General features: G+C 39.8%; 1 protein-coding gene across 1 annotated transcript in view; it reads right to left on the reverse strand.

Annotated features, from left to right (window-relative positions):
• The window catches only part of LOC128446590 (copine-9-like), a 211,097-nt gene that overhangs the window by 37,834 nt on the left and 150,592 nt on the right, over positions 1 to 22,671 (reverse strand). Inside the window, exons 8-10 of the mRNA XM_053429640.1 lie at positions 8,148 to 8,211; positions 2,819 to 2,922; positions 1,603 to 1,707 (exon numbers count right to left, since the gene is read on the reverse strand). Of these exons, the coding sequence (XP_053285615.1) occupies positions 1,603 to 1,707; positions 2,819 to 2,922; positions 8,148 to 8,211 (273 nt within the window). The remainder of the gene's footprint in view (positions 1 to 1,602; positions 1,708 to 2,818; positions 2,923 to 8,147; positions 8,212 to 22,671) is intronic.

A 22,671-nucleotide genomic window follows, 5' to 3' on the forward strand; every position in this document is an offset into this window, starting at 1 on the left:
ACGTTCTGTGTTCCTCTTTCAAAATGAATGCGCTGTCGATGTCTTCGAAAACAGACTCAATGGCAGCATCTACACATCTCAGCTCGCCAGCGGCAGGCATGTTTGTTGAAAACGAATTCAACCCGAGGGCACTGTGATGACGTGGTTGATTACGTTACCGTTGATCATCTGTCAATCATCGTATAAAGCCCGCCCTGACAATCTGATTGGCCCGGTCGGGCCATAATTTTTTCCCAATGGAGCGACTCCAGACCGAACTGCCCGATCAAATTGTTGTGGGCGGGGCTAAGTTCGTCTGGCATCCAGGCTAGCACAATCCCAAAACTCTGGAGAAAAAGAATAAGGTATGAGCTCCGTGGGTCATGAACAGAGGAGTACTATACGCTAGACGTTTCTCATTCAGTATCTATTGTTGCATGATGGGAGACCCTGGGGTTGGTTGCTAGGGAGAAATTCTGCCATAAAGCGGGATGATGAGGAAGGGGGGCAGGGATTTATGCTACACAACGTGTAACTGTCACTCCTGCAACATTTGCAAATTGCAGCTTTGTTCACCAAAAAATATTATAGACAAAGTCAGATTACACCAATCTTGTAAAATTGACTGAGATAAAGTTTAAAGAAAGACACCGATGTTTTTATCTTGCCGGATGTATCCAATAATAGAAAAAATCGAATGCCGCTAATTGATATGTGTCCTTGGCTCTGGTGCTCGACAGCAAACACTCTGAAGGCCTCAGGATAACACTTGGCCTTTGGGATAGCAGGTCAACGGCATAATGGAATTTTAAATGAAATTGGGGTTTTCATATTATATCGTTAACCCCTGAACCCTGATTTCTATGCAGCTACTTTGTCTCTGAATACATTAAGCCCCAAACCCTCTCTCAGTATTTTCTGATTATCCTACTCTCTTCATGGTGCTCCTTTGGTTCCTTTAAATCTTGGCGCAAAAATGTATGGTTATATTTAAAAATAGTGCTTTGAGGTACTATTTTTGCTGGCAGGTTATACATTTGGTGCTCCATTGAGTGGCGTCAAAATATTTTTGTCACTGGTGCTGCATTGCCTCTATGTTGGTCTCAATAACACCAGCACTGGCCTGAGACTAACAACATGGCCGACTGCTGGCATTATTCTGACAACCACAGAGTTTGTGTGTGTGTGTGTGCGCGCACAGAGGGAGATAGATCAAGCTTTGAATATACACACAAATCTCTAAATATGATCAAGGAGGAACTTTTATATATATATATATATATATATATAGTGTAATTGCATTAATAAGTCAACATGCGTGGTGACAGTACATTTCCAGAGAGACATAGTTGATTTATCTGCTGATAAGATCTTTAAGTTTGGCTGGTTCCATTGATTTACTGGCACTTCTTGACACCTTTGGTTTCACCCAGTTTGTTGATGAAAGTACTCAGTGCAGTGGTTTGCTTTTATGGGGACAGTAACTGTCAAAGCTTAAAATGTTTCTAATATCCTAATCTGCAGAGAATTCAGCTGAAAATGTCTTTGGCTTCACTGCCTCGTTGTTTGTCCTGACTATTGATTTGACTTGATTAACCTCTGAACCCAGTGCTGTCCCCTCACCTGTCATAGTCTCCATTACAGAGTGCTCTTACAGGGATGGTAAACGACTGCCAAACAGGATTCAGATTGTTCTTGATCACCTCAGTCTTGTGGCAGATGGTGAACCTGGAAAGACAAATAACCCCAACACGGTGAAGATGAAAAGTCTGATGAAGGAAGCTGGGATGGAAATGGCTCTCTTAACCCCTTAATGCCTGAATAATTTCCAATTTTATTTAAAATTTTTGTGTGTTTTTGGCTGTCATACAGATGCTTAATTAATTGGAGATTGTTAATTTCAATATATCATATACAATAGATATGAAATTAAGGTATGAGTCAAATTAGCGACATTAGGCATAATGGGACATAACCTTAATCTAACACATTTTCCAGTCTCTGGTATGTAGATTGATGCTGCTTTTGCTTGAAATTGAATAACAACATATGTTTCTGTACAATCATTGCTGTTCCATCATCACAGTATTTCAAATACAGCTTTATACCTCAAAATAACTTTGCTGCACAGTCCCAAGGGGCTTGTATATATTTCCCACTCCGACCACTAGATGGCGGCAGAGTACTTCCAATACCTTCCTTGGTATGTTTAGTATTTGCACCATCAGGCACAATCGTCACCTCGGCGGCATTAAGACCGGAATGGGGTTTGAGGCGAATTCGCGACATTCGTCCACAAGGGGTTATCAAGTTTCTCACAGGGATAAGGTGTCCTCTTCTTGTACCATGTAATGTGTATAAATAGCTTGATTAAAATATGTGTGTATTTGTGTGTAACCCTTTGAAGAGAGTGTTTAATATTAGAGTGGGGCACAAGAGCCTTTTACGATTCAGTTAGAAATGGTCTACAGAATAAATTCTTCAGTGTGGGGGAGCAAAAACAGCACAGGCTCATAGATAGATTTGATTCTGAACTGTGTGTCTGAAATAGTCTGCCATAAGTGCAGATAATAGAATTTTATCGCAGTGTCAAAAAAATCTATTAGCCTACTTTCAAACTACCATCCTAAACACTTTCACACTGTTCATGGGACTTGATCTAACAGAGAAATCCTTTGTCAGCTTTTCATGTGCTGTCAGTAATAAGGGATGAGCTTCGACAGAGGAGCATCTGTCGTAGCTCCTCCTTATTTCCACTGCTTCGAGGAAATAAATGGACCGTACATCTGAAGATTTACAATGTTTAACAAACACGACCCTTATAAAGTCACAAACTTACGTCCCATCCTCATTGCTCCGGTAAAAGACAAGGAAAGGGTCAGACTTGCCGAAGAAATCCTTTTTGTCCAGCTTGTTGGCACAGAGCTCCATGGTCGCTATGTCCTGGGAAAACAAACAGTTTATATGTCCTTTGATTTCAAGTTTGATTTAGTTCAGACTTATGTTTGAACATTGAATTAACCATTGTTTTCTAATGAATTCACTTGGCCCTGAACTTTTTCACTTGAAAGATCTTAGACCTTTCTCTAGCCCTGAAAAAACACTTTGTGACCTGGACAGAAAACCTAATTTTATCAAGGATCAAAAGGTCAAAACCCACAGGCACTCCTGAACTTAGCATATGTCCTTCTTTATTCAATGAAACATTTGAACCTCGCAAATGTACCCTACATTTGGCCATTGTGGCTCTATGGGTTGGGGGAATATGCACTTGCCACTTCCATTGTAGTGATTTGAGTAAAACAACAACTGTCACAGACAAATTATACCAGTCAACCATTATAAGCCTACATCGTAAACCTCATTTAAACATGAATCATTTCAAATTAGTTCAACCAAAGTTAAATACTTAAAGTATGAGCCAAAACTGCCGAACTAAGACGTTTTCTAACATTGTGATCCATTTCCTCATCAGTGGTGTTGCCAACAGGTCAACAAAGTCATGCAGTGGTTGACTAAAGCAAAAAATAATCAATTACATGATACCTGATTGGAAGCGAAATCCCCCCGATCTAATATAAAAACAGGGTTCTGTCCCAGAAAGGATCTGATGTTCCTTGTTTGCATTCATTTTTTCAATGTACTGCACTTTTCTGGCAGCAGTTGGCCTTTTGTCTCTAGGAGCTAGCTTGACATCCAGGCATACAGGGATACAAATACTCATTTTACAGATAGAACTGTTGTTTAATTCTGATGCTAAAACCAACCATGGGAGTTTTTTTGTTCTGGAGACACAGGTTTTTGCAATAAATAATAATAATAATAAAACCATACCTAATACATCGGAATGAGCTTGGATGTCTCAAGCTCTCAAAGACTCTGCGGTTTACTGTTATCACTGTTTTATGTCCTGCAATTAGAGTTTAACCTTACAGTTTTTTTCGATTACATAAACACTAAAATCAAAAGTATTACACAATTATCAAAACCTTACACTCAAGGAGCAAAACATGGGCCCAGATCTGCACCACTATAAGCACAATGTCAGCATCACACTTTTTGCAAAACAATACATACAGTGAGATACAGAAGTATATCAAGATGTCACTTCCTTGCAATTCCTAAGCACTGCCTGTCAAATGACCACCCCTATGAGCCAATTGGTTAAACACAGCCATCAGGTGAGCAAACACAAGATTGCTTAATTGTAGACTCACCAATCAGGTTTAGAGTTTTTCTCAGTTGTTAATACACAAAAAGCGAAAATTCGGCACAATTTGCACAACCTTCACTTCATGTACCAATCGCTCGACCCAATTTGGCACTACTTCACACTCCCTTATCTGCATCAGACTCTGACTTTCCTTCTTTACACTCTGATGTCAATTACACATCACCTTGTTGTCAAAACACTACACACAATGTTCAGTTGTTGCACACACTTCTAAAGTAAAATCTCAAAGCATCAACCAAAGCATCAACCTACAACACACAAATACTCTTATATGGTTCGTGAGAACAACTCTATCACACTCAGACAAATAAAATCTAGGATCCTGGCGGACCATGCTACATTTAGAAACGTCCAGACAGTCAGCCTCTCTACATTGTACTGTATTCTTCATAGGAATGCCATGTTGATGAAACAAGTGTTCAGGGTCCCATTTGAATGGAACACAGACCGCATCAAGGAGTTACGGCGAGAGTTTGTGCTTGTACCATAAGTACCATACATTCAGCACTGACATGCATGTATTGTACCTGTAATTCAATATTGTTCCTTTTCTACAGTGTCTCACTGTAGCCCACTGTGTTGACCTCTCTGTGTCCATACTGTAACTTGCATTCTCATGCTGTCTGTGTCAGCGGATCCAGGAGCATGACACAGCTCATGTGTTGTACCAGTACATCTTTATTGATGAGGTGGGATTCAACCTGGTGAAGAGGAGGCGACGGGGCAGAAACGCCATTGGCCAGCGGGCCATTGTTGAGGTCCCCGGTCAGCATGGTGGCAACATCACACTGTGTGCTGCAATGAATCACCATGGGATCTTGCACCGTCATGCCCACCTAGGGGCCTATAACGCTGCCCGTCTCCTCGTCTTCCTGGATGGCCTGCATGACCTGCTGGTACCACCTGGCCAGGTAGATGACCCACAGCGTATCGATCACGTTGTCATCTGGGACAATGTGAGCTTTCAAGTGCGGGAGTGGTTCCAGGACCACCCACATTTTTCCATTCTATACCTTCCACCTTATTCTCCTTTCCTGAATCCCATTGAGGAATTATTTTCACCTTGGAGGTGGAAGGTATATGAACGGAACCCACAAGCCCGGGTCCCACTGCTCCTGGCCTTTGAGGAGGCCTGTGGCGACGTGAGTGTCGAGGCCTGTCAGCATTTTGTGTGTGAGGTTTTTAGTTTTCTGTGTGCAGTTTTGAGAAAGCCGTTATTGTTTTGAAAAACATGTGTTAACAATTGTGAAAAACTGTAATTTTTGTGAAGGGGGGGGGGGGGGGGGTTGAGCAGGCCGGTTTACAGTACTGTACTGTTCTCTGTGTGTACCTAAATAAACCTTTTAATGCTGCATATTTGTGTGCTGTTTTATGTTTGACTATGAAAAAAGTAGGCCTACACTGAGACATTTTCAAAAGGAGAAATGGCTCATTCTCCAGAGTCATTCTCATTCATATGGTGTGTTCCATTTTGATGATTGTGTTTTCAATTTTGCACTTCAGTGTGCTGTAAATGCTTGGTAGTGTGCAAGCAAATGCTTAGTTGTGTGTACTCAATGAATGGTATGTGTGTGTCATTTGAAAATATGGTTGTGTGTACCAAATGAAAACACGAGTTCCATTTTGTGAACAGTTAAGAGATTTGATGGCAAAGAGTCATCTTGCAAAGGGAGTGTCAGGTTTAGCATTTTGTGTGTGAGGTTTTCAGTTGTCTGTGTGCAGTTTTGAGAAAGCCGTTATTGTTTTGAAAAACGTGTGTTAACAATTGTGAAAAACTGTAAGCACTATAAAAATGCAGCAGATGAGTTCACCTGTCTTCAACCAAAATGGAGCTTGTGCTCAAAAAAGAAAAAAAGTGAGGTTGAGAGGGGGAATCCACGGAGGAGGAGAAGGCTGCGGCTGTGGAGGTATGTATTGTTCACTTTAGCACTGTGATGTTGAATACTGCACACTTCACAATGTAAATGTACTGTATTCCAGACCTATGCTGAACTACACAATCTTGTCTTTCACTGTATTTCGGAGAGTTTTACAGATGGATGCTGAGGAAATCCTGAATGAATTCATATCCATAGATGAGGCAAGGTTCAACCTGACAAAAGCAAGAAGGAGAGGCAGAAACATCATTGGCCACAGGGCTATAATCAATGTCCCAGGGCAACGTGGGGGTAACATCACCCTTTGCGCTGCCATTACACAGAATGGGGTCCTCCTCCGTCACGCCAATATGGGCCCTTACAACACAACTCACACTCTCACATTTTTGTGCCGATTACACAACATCGTCACAGCAGTAAACCACATACACCAGATGCAATACATTGTCATCTGGGACAATGGGTCATTCCACCAATCTGCTCTGGTCCAGAACTGGTTCAACACCATCCACAGTTTACAGTACTATACCTTCCACCATACTCTCCGTTTCTAAACCCAATCAAAGAGTTTTTCTCTGCATGGCAGTGCAGGGTTTACGATCTCCGGCCCCCCGCTCAGGTACCCCTCATTGAAACTTGTACTGGATACAGAATTTTCTGCCAGTCTGATATTTGCTGAGCTTACAGTGTTATGCACACTACTGTAGTAGCATGAAAACTGGGACATGTTTTGTTGTGATTCTCCATGTTGACATGTTTACTGATTTGGGTATATGGAGAGAAATAAATTCTAATTTCATTGTCTATTTGCACTTTCTCTGTGTATTTCACTTACAGTACTCTAATCACTGATAAGTAGATTTGCTAAAAGTGTTTTAGGTTAGCCACAGCAGTGTGTAACTGGCTAAAACAGAATTAAGTCATATGAAGCGTGTGTGTTTCATATGGTAAAAAAATATGGTTTTGATAAATTAGTGTATAGTTTTTACAAGAGTGTTTCATTTTGCAAAGGATCTGAGGTGCTGCTGATTGGGTGTGTGGTTGTGCTAATTGTGTGTAGTGTTTTGAAAACCCGGGCCCTGTTTTGAAAATCGTGCTTAAGCAATCAAGAAAAAATTTAATATATATATATTTATATATATATATATATAAAGGTAGGGAAAGTTAAAGTAAATGTTGTGTATACATATATGCATTCCTCAACATTCACATCATTATTCAAGCATGGATGTAATTGCACTTGTTTAAATGTAAATGTGTGTAATATAAAAAACAGGGTAAGCCTGTTTGTGTGTGCCTGCAAGTGCTTTTTTCTTTGATTGGAGTGTCCAATTATTTACTCCCTATGGTGAGAAAAGTGCACTGTAGGACTGGATAAATAATTCATGAGTAGCTTTGATCACCACTTTGAAGTAAAAGTACAAATTCCCTTTTTTTCCATTTGATGCAAATGACAAAATTATTCTGAAGTCTGTACAGTCATTTCAATTCTCCTCGAAGTTTAAAAATAGAAACACAGAACGTGACTGTCATGAATTCAGGATCTAGTGCTTAACTTTCTGACCCCTGTCTCTGACGGTTTATATCACACAGTGTGTTTGTCTGTGCATGTTTGTCTGTGTGAGTTTGTGTGTCTGTGTGTGTGTTTGTGTACATGCGTGTGTTTATGTGTGCGTGTGTGTAAGCCTGGAGAAACACAAACTCTGATCAGACTGGAATTAAAGACAGTCACATATGATCTTACAATTGTGAACACCCCAAGATGCACCAACGACGCATTTGAGATCACATTAGGAGATGGTCTGGGACGCATGTGGCCACATTCCTAGGTCATAGGTCCAACCCTGCTGCAGCTGATGTCCTCTCACCTGCTACAGTTTCCCTGATCTACATGCATATAAACATGTGTATAATTCCTGTGAGCTCTGATCACAATGGAGTCACACCCTAATGTAAGATGTGAACGGATGTGCGGACTTAGAGCTGTCCACAAAAGACAGACGTTGATACCAGGTCTAAACAGGTCCACTGTGGCCTGAGTATAACATGAAACTAACCCGGCAGTTACTTAGCTCCTCGGCTGTGAAGATGATGGTTCCACACTTCTTTCCGGGAATCCCACTGAGAGAGAGGGTACCAGAGAAAGAGAGATAGAGAAGGTAGGAGGGTAGGAATGAAGAACAGAACAGAAGAGTTAAGTTAAGACAGTTTTATTTATATAGCATCACCACAGGACAGCACTTAGAGAGTGCAGAGGAAAAACTTCCTTTGGGCGGCCATCTGTCTGGGCCGGTTGGGTTGAGAGAGAAAATGAGAGGGGGAGAAAGAGTGGGAGAGAGGTAGTGAGAGACAGAAATAATTCACTAAAATGTAAATCATTCAATTAAATATGACAATCGTAGGATTTTTTGTTTTACAGGAAACCAGTTCAGAGAAGCTAATATGAGAGAAATGTAATATTTTCTAGTTCCTGTCAGTATATATGTTGATTTGTTCGGACAGTCTAATAAAAAATAATTACTATAACCCACTTTTTTTATATATAATGTAGGTGAAAAAGGTACTTATTTAAATGTTTTCTATTTGTGTAAAGGACACAAATAGAAAATTAAAATCTGCCTAAAAGAAGCCTGTATAAAGTGAACACAATTAGTCCAATCTAAATCCTGACTGAGAATCATTAAGTATAAGCCACAGCTGATTTGCAGGACTAGCCCGAAGTAAAAGACAGACTGATCGTATCTGGTGAAGAAATGGAAACCAAGGTCAAAACTTCCTTATACAGCCTAGTTAGGATGTGGTCTTAGAGGCAATTCAATGGTTTAGATTGAATAATTATTAAAGCTACATGAAGGTCAATCTAAGAAAACAGCATTCACCAGAGTTTGCAGCTGTTTCTAAGGCTCCTGTGGATGAAGATAAATCGATGCCAGTAAATTGCAGTAGGTGGTGAATTTGGCCTCTAATAGTTAGAATTTTTCATTAAAGATGCTCATGAAGTCATTACAACTGAGATCCATAGGAAAACATGGATCAATGTTTTCTACAGTGCTGAAAATAAATCTGGGCTTATTTTTATTTCCCTCTATTAAAGATGAGTAATAGGCTGCTACAGAGGCTGATGTTTACAGATGGCTTTACTATATATTTTAAGACATGCTGCTAGACTAAGCAAGATTCTTCCACATCAGGGGACCACCATTTCCTCTTCACTGTGTGCCATGTTTGATTTAATTGCAGGTTAGTTTTATCTTCTACATAGAGGATCATTAGAGTCAAGTGTCATTTGCACCAGCCATTAGCACAATCAACAACATGATCACTGTTAGCATCAGACTGGACTAAACTAAATGCTGGTGGGAACACTTTCTTAACTTTACCAGTCTGGTGTTTAAGCTTATAGATATATTACTCAGCAGTGTTAATCCATCAATCTGTCAAAGAATGCTGTGACCAACAACATTCTGAGCTAAACCTGTTTTAAGGTTAATCCACAACTCCTCCATATATCCCCGGCATTGGCTGATTCAATGCAAACTCCTACATAGAATTTATTACACTAATCACAGATTGTCTAAATTGTACCCCTATGTCAGTGATGCATTAAACAAATGTTGCCAGTTCCCTGCCAACTTGGTATACATGCCAAAAATTGACACATTTTGGGGTATTTGACACATTTTAAATGACCTATAATATTGTGTTAGATCCACATCCCCTTTCTGCCCTATTTGGTATCCCACCTAACAAAGAACTCTAAGCTGAAGTGAAACATGGCATGGACCTTTTGCACCCTGCTGGCCAGGCTTCTAATTATTTAAACTGAAAGAAGGTTTTGCTTATCATCTCATGATCAGTGGATAAAAGAGGTTCTGCATGACCTAAAGCTGGAGGGCGAAGGTTTTTTCTTGGAGTCTCCCCGAAGAAATTTGACAAGTTTGGAACCCTTTATTGTCCCTCATAGACTCTCTGGATGGGTTACCTGAGGAGTTGGATGACTGAGCACCGAGACAGGTTTATTGTTATTTATTTATTATTCTCTGTATCCTTGGTTTTTCAAATGTTTCCCTTTTTAATATTATTTATTTAATTTAACTGTTTTTATTTCCCTCTCTGTGGGAATCATTGTTTCATGGTCTTTCTCTTGTATCTTGTTCAGTGGATACCTTGTAACATTGATGCTCAATAAAATATATATTTAAAAAAAGAACCTTGCTCACTCTGAATCCTTCAGGTGATCTCCTGCTATGCTCTCAAATGGGCTCATTGAGACATTCTCCAGAGTTTTTACTGGCAGGATAATCGCTAGAGAAACTCCACAGCCTCTCACACACACATTTGTGTTCTCTTATACAGCCCCTTCAGATAATGTTAGGCGATTAATCCGAAGTTCAGTCCATGTCTGAAAGCATCTAATAACATACGAACAATAAGAACAGGGCAGAAAACCCACATATAGATGTGGAGTCAATCATTTCCTGCAAACCACATAGTAACCCCTCATCAGCTGATCCAATTGCAGCTCTGCACTTGACATCTTGGTGAATAACTATTATCATATATACTGTAGGGGGTGAAAAGGACTTATACTCCGGGGATACATCACCCAGATTCTGATCATGTCTAAGCTTCCTCCACTTAATTTTTCTCAGGGGAGATAGGTTCATTTGGTGCTGATTTATGAAACAATCTCAAAATTGTATTGAAATTGGTTCTCGATTGTCAAACTAAGCCTGAAATCATTTTTATGAAATGAGGAATCCCCGGGTGTAGCAGGAGCTCGGTGCTTTTCTCTGCTCTGCCTTTCATCTTCTGAGAGTGATGTTTTGTTAATGCTGCTGTTCCTGTAGTGCGGCATTAAAATGAGAGGATTGTGCTGCCTCCTCTTTTAAGCTCCTCGTATCTTCTCGAAGGTTCCCACTAAAAACATGACAAATTCTAAAAGCGGGTCACTATGCAAGACATATCTTCACTCCAGGTAGTAAGAATTAGGGAAAAAACAGCCAAGAAAATATGAATGTTTTTACTTGAGCACATTCAGCACACACACACACACACACACACACACACACACACACACACACACACACTAATAGGTTTTCTTTTTTCAGTGAGTACGATATTTAATATGTAACATTTTTTTTTGCCTTAATTAGTCAGTTACCATTGAATAATACGACATGGGTCATGGGATGAGGGGGGAGGAAGTCTCATAGCACAAGTGTGCTGCGACCATACGACTACTGGAACTACGGGAACTCCTTTTATGCTGCTTTCAAGCTAATTGCTTGTCTTTGTGTGTTTTCTAGCCAAATTAAAACAAATCCAAAACTGCAGTTCATCACAAAACCAAACTAGAATGAAAATCAGAGAGTACATACCTCCACCGATTATTAATAGTTTTCAAGTCAAGTTAAACCTAGAGAAAATAAAAGTTGCAGAACCTTTATCATCCACTTGATAAGTTCCTGAGGCTGTGATTCACACACACCGATTCGTTCCACCCACTTAAAGCTGCCGCTGTGAGCAGGCCGCCTGATGCTATGCTGTGATTACAATGCAGGCAGAGACTCAAGGATGTCACTTTAAACATCTGTGACAAACAAGCACCTCAAAAACATGTGCACACAATCTACCATGCTGGAGAAACCCTGCAGATAACAACAATGCACACACACACACACACACACAAGCAAATACATGTTACATATTCTCCTTCAGAGGCTGGTTCCCGTGCCCTTGAAATTAGATTTTGTCTCAGTCTATTGTTCTCTCCACAGCTACTTTTGTGAACACAGTCACGTAACCTCAGCTGCGTGAGGGCAGGTCAAACTCAAATACCTCGGCTTGAAACCAGAATTTAATTTAGCCCTAATACCAGTTTCCTCTCAGTGTGGTTTTCTTTTTAATCAATCTCTGCTGACCGTCTAACGCAAAAAACTAACAGTGATGTATGAGCAGACAGCGATTGCTCCCATAATGACTTCTGTGTGGTGGCCTGGGCCAGTGGGGGCTACTTGTAGCGTCACACACACACACACACACACACACACACACACACACACACACACACACACCACTCATCACAGAGGGTCCTATTCACATTCTTGCTGCAACACTGTCGATCAGCAATCGATACAGCAAGGATGAAGAAAATAAACTTGAGATTGAAGCCATCAAAGGATATACGTGTAGATGCATTTGTGTGTGTGTGTGTGTGTGTGTGTGTGTGTGTGTGTGTGTGTCTGTGTGTGTGTGTGTGTGTGCAGCAAGAGAAAGAGTTTCAATTAGCTCAGCAGGAGTTTTCCCACATGTCCTCCTCCCACATTCCACTGGCTGATGTGATTCCCCACTCCCATATGAAGTACAAACCATACGTGTACAAACATGTTGCTCTATTGGTTTGGGGAGTGGGGACACTCATGGACATGCATTCGCCAGCCTCTTACCCTTAATCATCACAAATAACTGTCCACACAACAATGGCTTTGAACAAACACAACCATACCCCAAACACACAAACTCACATCACGCACACACAGTTAACTCGAAACAGACACAGCTTTATACAATAACTTTTCATAATACCTGAGAGTTTCCTTTCCCCCTTTTTTTAACTAAGGGTTTTTCACACCTTACATGGTCCAGTCCTTCAGACTTTTCAGTTTAGTTTGAACGAAATGAACAAATGTGAAAGGTGCCTTGAACCATAGCCTTGACAAACCAAATATAATCTGATCAAAAGAGTTGGATTTGGTCCAAATCAAAAATGCCTAGTTGTGTTCATTCATAGTGTGAAAACACGATAAGGGATAGTTCGGACTTTCAGACCAATTGTAGGAAGTTGTCACATTGCACACCAGTTCATTCTTCCCCTCATTTCAAATGGAAAGACCTCTTCTTATCCATGCACTTCATTTTTAAGTCTCCAAACCAAATGTCAAGTACAGACAGACACAGACCATGACCATAATTAGTTCCATGTGATCAGATTGGAACCATTGGTTTATGAAGGTTTTTGCAATGAAACTGGAAGAATACATTTGTACGTGTCACTTTATAATGATTATTAAAATTCATAAGGGAGACTTCCGGTCGGAACACCGTCAAGATGGTCGCATAGCGAGAGAGCTCCCGATTGAACCAGAGCTATTAGAGAAATACCCCTATACAAAACAAATAAATAATTCCGCAAAAAGTGTAGAGAAAGGGGAGAAAAAGTAATATCACCACTTAGAGCAGTAAACGTCGTCCGAAGACGGGGGTGAGAAAGACGGGCACAGCAACAATTAGCAGCTAACAGGGGTGAGTTAACAAGCAACGTGGTGCAGTGTGGAGAAATGGCCGATTCGGAACTGATTCTGCGAGAACTAAGAGAGTTTCGCCAAGAAAACAAAGAACAATTAGGGACAATAAAAGAAGAAATAGTTAAGGCGAATGCCAGATTGGACGAGGCGGAAGGGCGAATTGGGAGAGCAGAAGAGAGGATCCAAAACACCGAAGAAGTCATCACGGCCATGCTACAGCTACACACCAAGCTAGAGGACAAGTTGCTGGATCTGGAAAGCCGCTCCAGACGCGAGAACATAAGGATCTATGGGGTGCCGGAGGGATCCGAGAAGGAATCAACCACAATGATCTCATTTGTGGAAAATCTACTCCGAGAAGGTCTCGAGCTGACTAACGACATGCCCGACCTGCAGATTGAGAGAGCTCATCGGTCTCTGGGACCGCAGCCACCGGCGGACGCGCCGCCACGCTCCATTGTAATCAAGTGTCTAAGCTTTAAAACAAAAGACACATTACTCCGCAAGGCATGGCAGAAGAAGGGGTTTGCCTGGCAAGAAAACCACATAAACCTGGACCACGACTACCCACCTCTAATACTCAAGAAACGAAGAGAATACACAGAGATACGCAAAGTGCTGAAGGAAAATAAAGTCCAATTCCAGACCCTCTTCCCTGCCAGGCTGCGCGTGAGACACGAGGACGGGACCAAAACCTACGATACCATGGAGGAGGCATCAGAGGACCTGCTGAGAAGAGGCTACACCGTGACAACCACCACACCTCCGGCGACGCTCATGGAGCAGGTGCAGCGGCTTACCTGGAAGAGAGTGGACCAACGGGCAAGGAAGGGCACAGCCGAACGGGAGCCGAGATACAAGGAGAAGCTCCGAGCCTTCAGGAAATCATCACCGTCCCCCTCCGGGACCTAAAGGACTTAACCCACGGCCTGAGGACGACGACATAAACTGTGAAATCGGTCATGTAATATTTCTGTAATTAGTGGTGGAGATCCACTGTTGAATAGACTGGTTCGTTCGGGGCCAATTTTTTTCCACCTTTCATTTTTTTTTCCTTTTTCCGACATGCGACTGTTGCAGGTAAGGGCCTCTCCCTCCGAACAGAGGGAGACTTTTCCCTTCGAGCCTCCTCGGGAGGCTCAACAGGGTCAGGTTAACAGACCCCTACATAGGGAGTCACAAGGACTAATTGTGTTCAGTTTGATGTTTATTAACGTGTTAGTTATTTGTTCCCTGCCGGTTTACGCGGGGAGGGGGAAGCGCACCAGGTTTTTGTTTGGGATGGAGGAGGAATTCACATAGATGCAAAACAGGTCTTTGAAAATAGCAACATTTAATATAAATTGAGTACTCAATCCAGTTAAGAGGGGGGAAATCTTATCAAAATTAAAGAAAGATAAAATTCAAATAGCTTTCCTACAGGAGACACACCTCAGCGACTCCGAACATACTAAATTGAATAAATCAGGATTTAAACATGTTTACTTCTCTTCACATGAATCGGGGAGGCGGAGAGGAGTGGCGACTCTGATATCTAATACGGTAAACTATGAACACATATCAGAACATAAGGATAAGGAAGGCAGATTTGTTATGGTTATAGGAAGAATAGAAGGTGTCGTGATAAGTCTCCTTAACGTGTATGTTCCGCCGGGCAGTGTCTGGTCCTTCTATAAACATATGGTTGATTTAATGACGACAAAAAGTCAAGGGATTTTAATAGGTGGCGGAGATTTTAACATCCGATTAAACCCGAAAATTGACTCTTCAAACGGGAAATCCGACGCAAAAAACATTAGCAGAAGATTAAATGTTTGGATGCGTGAAGTGGGGATTGTTGACGTGTGGAGAGAGATAAACCCGACGAGCCGAGACTACTCGCATTACTCGCACGCTCACAATGTCTACTCGCGCATCGATTACTTTTTTATGCTTAAAGGAGATTTTTTTAGGGTGGATAACTGTGAAAATGGACCCAGTACTATTTCAGATCACGGTCCCATCTATATGTCAATCTATCTGAATAATAATAAGAAATCTACTCTCTGGAGACTGAACTCAAGTATTCTGAACAACCCAATTATTAAAGATAAACTGAAAAGTGAAATTGAATTATATTTGGAAAATAATGATAATGAGGAAGTGACCCCACCCATTCTCTGGGATGCATTAAAAGCAGTGTTGAGGGGCAAAATAATAGCTATCTCCTCATATGAGAAGAAAATTAGGGAGCAAAAACTAAAAACATTAGAAGAGGACTTGAAAAGTATACAGAAAGAACATGCAAAGTCTCTCAAAGATGACAACAAATGTAAGATTATAAAATTAAAAAAAGAAATAGATGAAATAAATACTCAGGAAATTCAAAAAAAGCTCCTTTTTACAAAGCAACGATACTATGAGACAGGTGGGAAATCACTGAAACTTTTATCATATAGGTTAAGAAAACAACAAGCAGACAGAACTATATATAAAATAAGAAACTCAGTAACGAATGTAATAGAAACTAGTCAGGAGAAAATACAACAATGCTTCCGAGAATATTATAAAAAATTATATTCTCAACCACAGACAAACAACGACAACCAAATCGATGCCTTCCTGTCCCAGGTAAACCTTCCAAAGATCAGTGATGAACAAAATGAAAAATTAACATCTAAAATAACAAACGAAGAAATTCAATTGGCAATCAGGAAGATGAAAGGGGGGAAGTCTCCAGGGACAGATGGTTTTCCCACAGAATGGTACAAAACAATGCAAGATCAACTAATTCCAACACTATTAAAAACATTCAACTGGGTTTTGGAAAACAAAAGCATCCCCCCCTCATGGAGGGAGGCGGTGATTTAAACCATACCTAAAGAGGGGAAAGACAAATTGGAATGTGGGAATTACCGTCCTGTAAGTCTTTTAAACAACGACTATAAAATATTCACCTCCATATTATCTAAACGACTAGAATTGATACTACCAATATTAATACATGAGGACCAGACTGGCTTTGTCAGAAAAAGACAGACCCAAGATAACATCAGGAAAACACTGCACGTTATGAGACAAGTCACACAACAAAGACTGGAGACATTGATACTAAGTTTGGATGCAGAGAAAGCATTTGATTCAGTGAGGTGGTCTTTTTTATATAAAGTACTTTCAAAATTTGGCTTTCATACAACTATAATTGACACGTTTGCAGCACTGTATAGCAGACCAACTGCTAGAGTCAAAATCAATGGGGATTTGTCCGACTCGTTCATCCTGGAAAGGGGAACGAGACAGAGATGTTGTGCGTCGCCGCTCCTCTTCGCCTTGTTTGTAGAACCCATAAGTCAGCTAATTAGGCAGAGGGCTGATATAAAGGGGGTGACGATGGCATCCGGAGAACAAAAACTGGCCCTATTTGCAGACGATATATTGCTGAGTATAACACAACCTACTCAGACACTCCCAAAATTGATGAAATTGCTAGAGGAATTTGGTTCAATTTCAGGTTACAAAATTAATATTAATAAAACTCAAGTATTAACATTTAATTATGACCCTCCAGTCTCAATTAAGACCATGTACAACTGGAATTGGGAGGCTGAGTACATTAAATATTTGGGTGTCTCATTACCTAGGGACTTCACAAGGTTATATAACATCAACTACGACCCGTTAAATTCAAAGATAAAAACTGATATACAAAGATGGAACGTTATTCCCTTTTTGAGTTTAAGCTCCCGGATAGAATCAATCAGGATGAATATTCTCCCACGGATGCTGTATCTTTTTCAATGTCTACCAGTTAGAATACCATCTAAGCAATTCTTAGAATGGGACAGATTAATAGCGAGGTATCTGTGGCAAGGGAAAAAGGCCAGAATTAAATTCAAAACGCTGCAATTAAGAAAAGAAAAGGGTGGGATGGGCCTTCCCTTCTTACAGGAATACTACTATGCAGCCCAATTAAGGCCGCTAATCTGCCTGTGTTCACCATCATACACTGCAGCATGGAAGGAAATAGAAGGAACGATGGTAAAGGGTATTCCAATAACAGCTCTACTAAATGATAACAAACTACAAAGAGAACAGGAGATCCCAGAAGACTCTATAACGGGCAGCTTCCTTAAGTCCTGGCAGGAAATAGCCAAAATTTGCAGATTAAAAAACACATCTAAAATTATGAGGTGGTGTGCCTATGACTCAGACTTTACACCGAATAAAATCGACGGCAGATTTAAGACATGGATCACAAAAGGTTTAACTTCCTATTATTCATTTGTCCACAAGGGGGTATTTCAGAGTTTTGAAACCCTACAGAAGGATCACGGTCTGGGGAAAGATGATTTTTTTAGGTACCTGCAAGTGAGACATTACTTTAACAAAAATATTAAAGAGGCGTTAGGAAAAGATGAGCCAGGGTTCTTGGAGGTATTTTTAGCATTGACTAAATCTAGAACGTGCAATAAAATTATCTCCAAATTATATAACGCCATACAATTATCCAAACAAGAGAATACAGAATACATAAATAGGAAATGGGAGACGGAAATAGGGGTAAAGATCTCACAGGAGAGCTGGGAGAAAATATGTCAACTACAATGGTTCTCGACCGGGTCAAATACGTGGCGGGAGTTCTGCTGGAAAAATATAACAAGATTTTTTATCACACCCATACAAAAACGTCACCAGGGAAGCGGAGACGCCTGTTGGAGGCTCTGTGGATCTATTGGAGCCAACCACTTCCATATTTTCTGGGACTGCCAAACAATTAGGTCTTATTGGGAAGAGATCCATACACATATTAACAATGTATTTAATGTGAACATCCCATTAAAATGTGAAACTTTGTTTTTGGGCAATATATTGTTTGAAACGTGGAACATAAAAGACAAAAAACTGCTTGCTATACTGTTGGCAGCTAGTAAGAAATGTGTCACGAGGAAATGGTTAAAAGTGGACCCTCCCACCATTGATGAATGGATAGAAATTGTGTATGAGATCTATGTTATGGAAAAGATCTCTTTTTCCCTCAAGGTCGAGAAAGACATTTTTTATAAGACCTGGACCAAATGGACTGAGTATGTAAAACCTGTTAGATCAGATTTTATTTGAATATACTTGTGTTTTGTGTGATCCTCCTTTTGATGTGATGTGCGCTCCCCGGTTGTGTTCTTTTTACCTCTGTTATTGTTCCTACATGTAGTAATTTAGGTCCATTAAAAAAAACAAAAAAAAAAAAACAGAAAGGCAGTATGAACAAAATCACCCAAATCTACTACATACATCCTTTCTTATGTCCTTGACAAACTAAAGCTGTATTTAATGTATGCGATGGAAATGTGCCTTTCTAAATAAAAAGAGAATTTCAAAAAAATTCATAAGGGAAAAAGGAATAATGGAGTGTGGTCTTTTTTCAATATCCTGGGCTGTTGCTCAATATTCCTTTAATTCTGTTTTGTCAGAAGTGAATCTCTGCTAATGTTACAGATAACAGAATGAGCACACTCTAGAATCATACAGAGGGTGCACAGTTGTTATGCTTATGTGTGAGTGGGCTTCTGTGTGTTTGTTGTTTTCGGAAACATAGAGGTCATTTGGAGAGCAGGGGACACACTTGCCCAACAGCCGGTGGCACTGCTTGTGTGGGAGTTTCGTTCTCTTGTTCATGTACAGTTTGTCTCCTTCTTCCTTTGCAGCATGGGTTTAGAGTGTTTGGTTTTGTTACTTAAGTTATTTTTTCAAACTTGCCTTAAGGCAGTTTAGAGCAATGAGCTGAGCTTATCCACCTTTTACAGTTATAATTGTGTTTAAGGTAAACTGACCATGGCCTAGCTCTTAGATCATTTTTAAATGTTCCAGTCTAATTAAGCTTTTTGTTTTCTTATCGAGGCATTTATAAGTAAAATGTCCACAAACAAGCTGTTATGAGATCGTGGACATCGCAGTGATTCTTTATGGTGAATGTGTATGTAGCCTGGGAGGGAACCCTTTGTGTGATCATCTGAGACTACTGAGACTATAAACCGGCTCATGGGAAGACTCTATATTAAAGCTAAGCATTAAAGGCACCCTCTATGCTGCTGCTCTGTGTGCAGGAGCAGGACAAATCCAAACTTAATAAAGCTTCTTCTGACAGTAACTCTTTCTGCTGAGCAGTAAATCTCTCAAATCCTAAATTATTTCTACAGCGTGATCCTTTAATTCTTCTCTTTTTCAAGATAGGAAGATAGAAGGACATTTGTAAAGAATATTCGATTACAGTGTTACTATCCTTGACAGAAACATGGCACATAATTATTGCTGAAAATTGCAAATTACTACTAGACAGACATTAAGTTAATTGCCTCATGTGTAAAGAATATATTTTTTAACGTTGTCACTTTACAGATATACCCCTCAAAAGGCCGTTCTCTGACAGTATCATTACCTCAGTGCATGTAACCCCATCAACTGAGAGAGAAAACAGAGAAAATGCTTTCAAGTTTTTAAGATCAAATGTATATTATATAATCTCCCTGTGGTCCCATAAACAACATCAGTGACCTTTGATTTGACCAGTGAATGCAAGCAGCAAGCCATCATGACGACGTGTGCAATCCCTGTCAATCCCTGTCAGAATTTTAAATAAATGCATAGAGATAAATGTAAATGCTTTCAGAGTACTGTGACTCTTTGTGGCTCTTGGACGGTTTCCACTGTCTGTAATACGTGATGGTGTCTTTGATGTTGAGGTGGGTTAACTCCCATGTGACTAGAGAGGGATATTTTCATGCATGTGTAAGTAGAAGTGGAAAGTAACAGGTAATTATAAAAATGACTGACTCTATGCATGAAGATCAGTTTAGTATTATATGGAGCACTATGCAGCTGATCCATGTTTTCTGTGATATTGGGAGAACTTTGCTACGTCGATAACATGTCATTGTTATCAGGGGTTGTCCCTGGAGAATAAAGAAAAAAAGCTAAACTGTAGCGTGAACACAAATACACTATTTAAATTCTGGGGAAAAAAGGATTCACTATTTGTAGAACTTGAGGTCAAGATATCCCAGCTCTTGTTGCATTATCATTTTTGTGTCTCTCATCAATCCTGACTTCATGAAAGGGCAGCACTGAATGGCTTCACTTCTTAGTTAAGCGCACTTATAAAAGCAACATAAAATAACAGCTACAATATCCTTTTAATGAGGCATTTACTTGTAATAGAGAAATGGTGCCTCTTTCATTCCCACTCTATGCCCTGAACACCTGTCCTTCTACTATGTCACTTTCGTGAGAACTGAGTGATAGTCGTAGCTTCATTGCTTGTAGAGTTCGATGCATTTGTTCAATTGAGACCCTAATTGAAGCAAAGTGAATGATTCGCTTTGTTTTCTGTAGATGAAAACCACAAACCTATTCCATTCCCACTTGTGGCTGCAGGGGCCGATATGGCTCTTCTAGTGTTTTCTTTGAACACTTAATTGAGTATCTTCACGTCGTGAGACATAATATAATTAAAATCGCACTCAGCAGAGTGCATACCTCCACCAAAGCCCAACAGCCCCCTTAGGAAACCCCATTCAAATTCACTAGATCCAAATTTTTATTTGGCTCCACACCATATTACACACACTTATAGGTATCAGTCCCCTAAATATGCATTTTTTCCCCAATATAATCCAAGAATTATTGTCCAGGAATTCTGTGAAAATGTCAATAAGTCCAGCCTCACAATGATAAAGAAAGTGATGATAAAAAAGTGGCTCGATCCCCCCAAGTTTCAAGATAAGCACCAAAATGCAATGGGTTCTTTTTTCAAGTTTCAAGAACATTGGTTTAGCAGTTTTTTAGTAATCTTGCTAAAAGACATACAACAGCATGGGAAAAAACCTCCTTGCCAGAGGTAGTTTTTTATTTCTGTTGGTTAATATAGCACTGAAATTATGAATAATTGCTATGGTCTGTGAACAAAGCAAAATCAGAAAGTGCAAAAAGTACAATTATGGGGTTTCTCATATGATTTTAATGATGCCAAGCAGAACACAATTTAATAACTCACTTTCAGTTATATTGAAAGGCTTTTCTATTGCAAATCATCCTATCAGCAGACACAAGCTCAATAACCTCCTTTTTCCCCCAAATCCGAAATCTTTGAGTGAAGCTTTTGTTAAAGGTGGGGCTTTCATCTTCCAGCGACAGATGTATAAAGCAGAGAAATGGGGGCAGTTCCTTCAGATCTGCTTTACCAGCATTACACATCAGAAGGCAGAATATTAACATCTAATTATCATCTGGTCTTCCAATTTTCACAAGCTAAGATTAAACAGGACTTCAAACCCCATCAATAAAATATCTCAGCCAATTGCCAAGTAACTTTAGAGTTTCATCTGGCTGAATAAAGTGGGACTTTGAGTTCTACTTCTTTTCTGAAATAGAAAAGGATATAACTTTGGCTTTGACATAATTTGCAGTCTAGCCCTTCATCCTCTGAATTCTTCTTTTTCCACAGTTTTATCTCAAATTGTCTACACTAAAGTAATCATATTGCAGATGTTCCTGCTTGGGTTGAACTATGCTCTATATAAGCTAATATATTCTCAATTCTCTAATTAAATGCAAATCAAATGCATTATGATTGGCTTGGGATTCATTTGAATCTTTTTTTACCTTTATTTAAACAGGTTAACCCCACTGAGATAAAAAAACGAGTATTTTCCTTCAAAGGAAACCAGGCCAACACACAAGCATTACAATAAATATGAATTTTGAAGAGCACCAAATGTATCAATTTAAAAACTGAATGAGGTCAAAGTGACGTGAAAAAACAGAGTGAAGCCAGAGCCAGAGGAATCCCAGGCTCAACCTGTCCTTCAGTGTTGTTATTCCCAAGAGACACCAGCTTCTTGGTCATTGTAACTTGTTTTAAAATGGAATTCTGAAACAGGTCTACATTGGTGGTTTGTATGTCATGAAAGACATCCCTAATAGAAAATATTATTGTGGAAAATAAATGTAATGTCCTCTATTTAGCCATATAAATAAGTCATCGGTGAAATGGGTTATTGTTGGGAGGATAGCAGTCAATACAAAATAGATTTATTCAAATGTAATGCTTAAAAATGTTATATTCTCCCTTTGAAATCTTGATTTTGGCAACTGGACAGACAAAAGGGAAATTAGACAGAAAAAAGTTTAAACATAAATAAGTTTAATTGAGAAAAAAAAGATGGAACTGTTGTCTTTTCAACACTTGAAAACATAGGTCTTACTTTGCTTTGATAAAACAATGATCTTTTTACAAGGATAA

Source organism: Pleuronectes platessa, chromosome 2 (assembly GCF_947347685.1).
Source record: "Pleuronectes platessa chromosome 2, fPlePla1.1, whole genome shotgun sequence".
Classification (NCBI taxonomy): Eukaryota; Metazoa; Chordata; class Actinopteri; order Pleuronectiformes; family Pleuronectidae; genus Pleuronectes; species Pleuronectes platessa.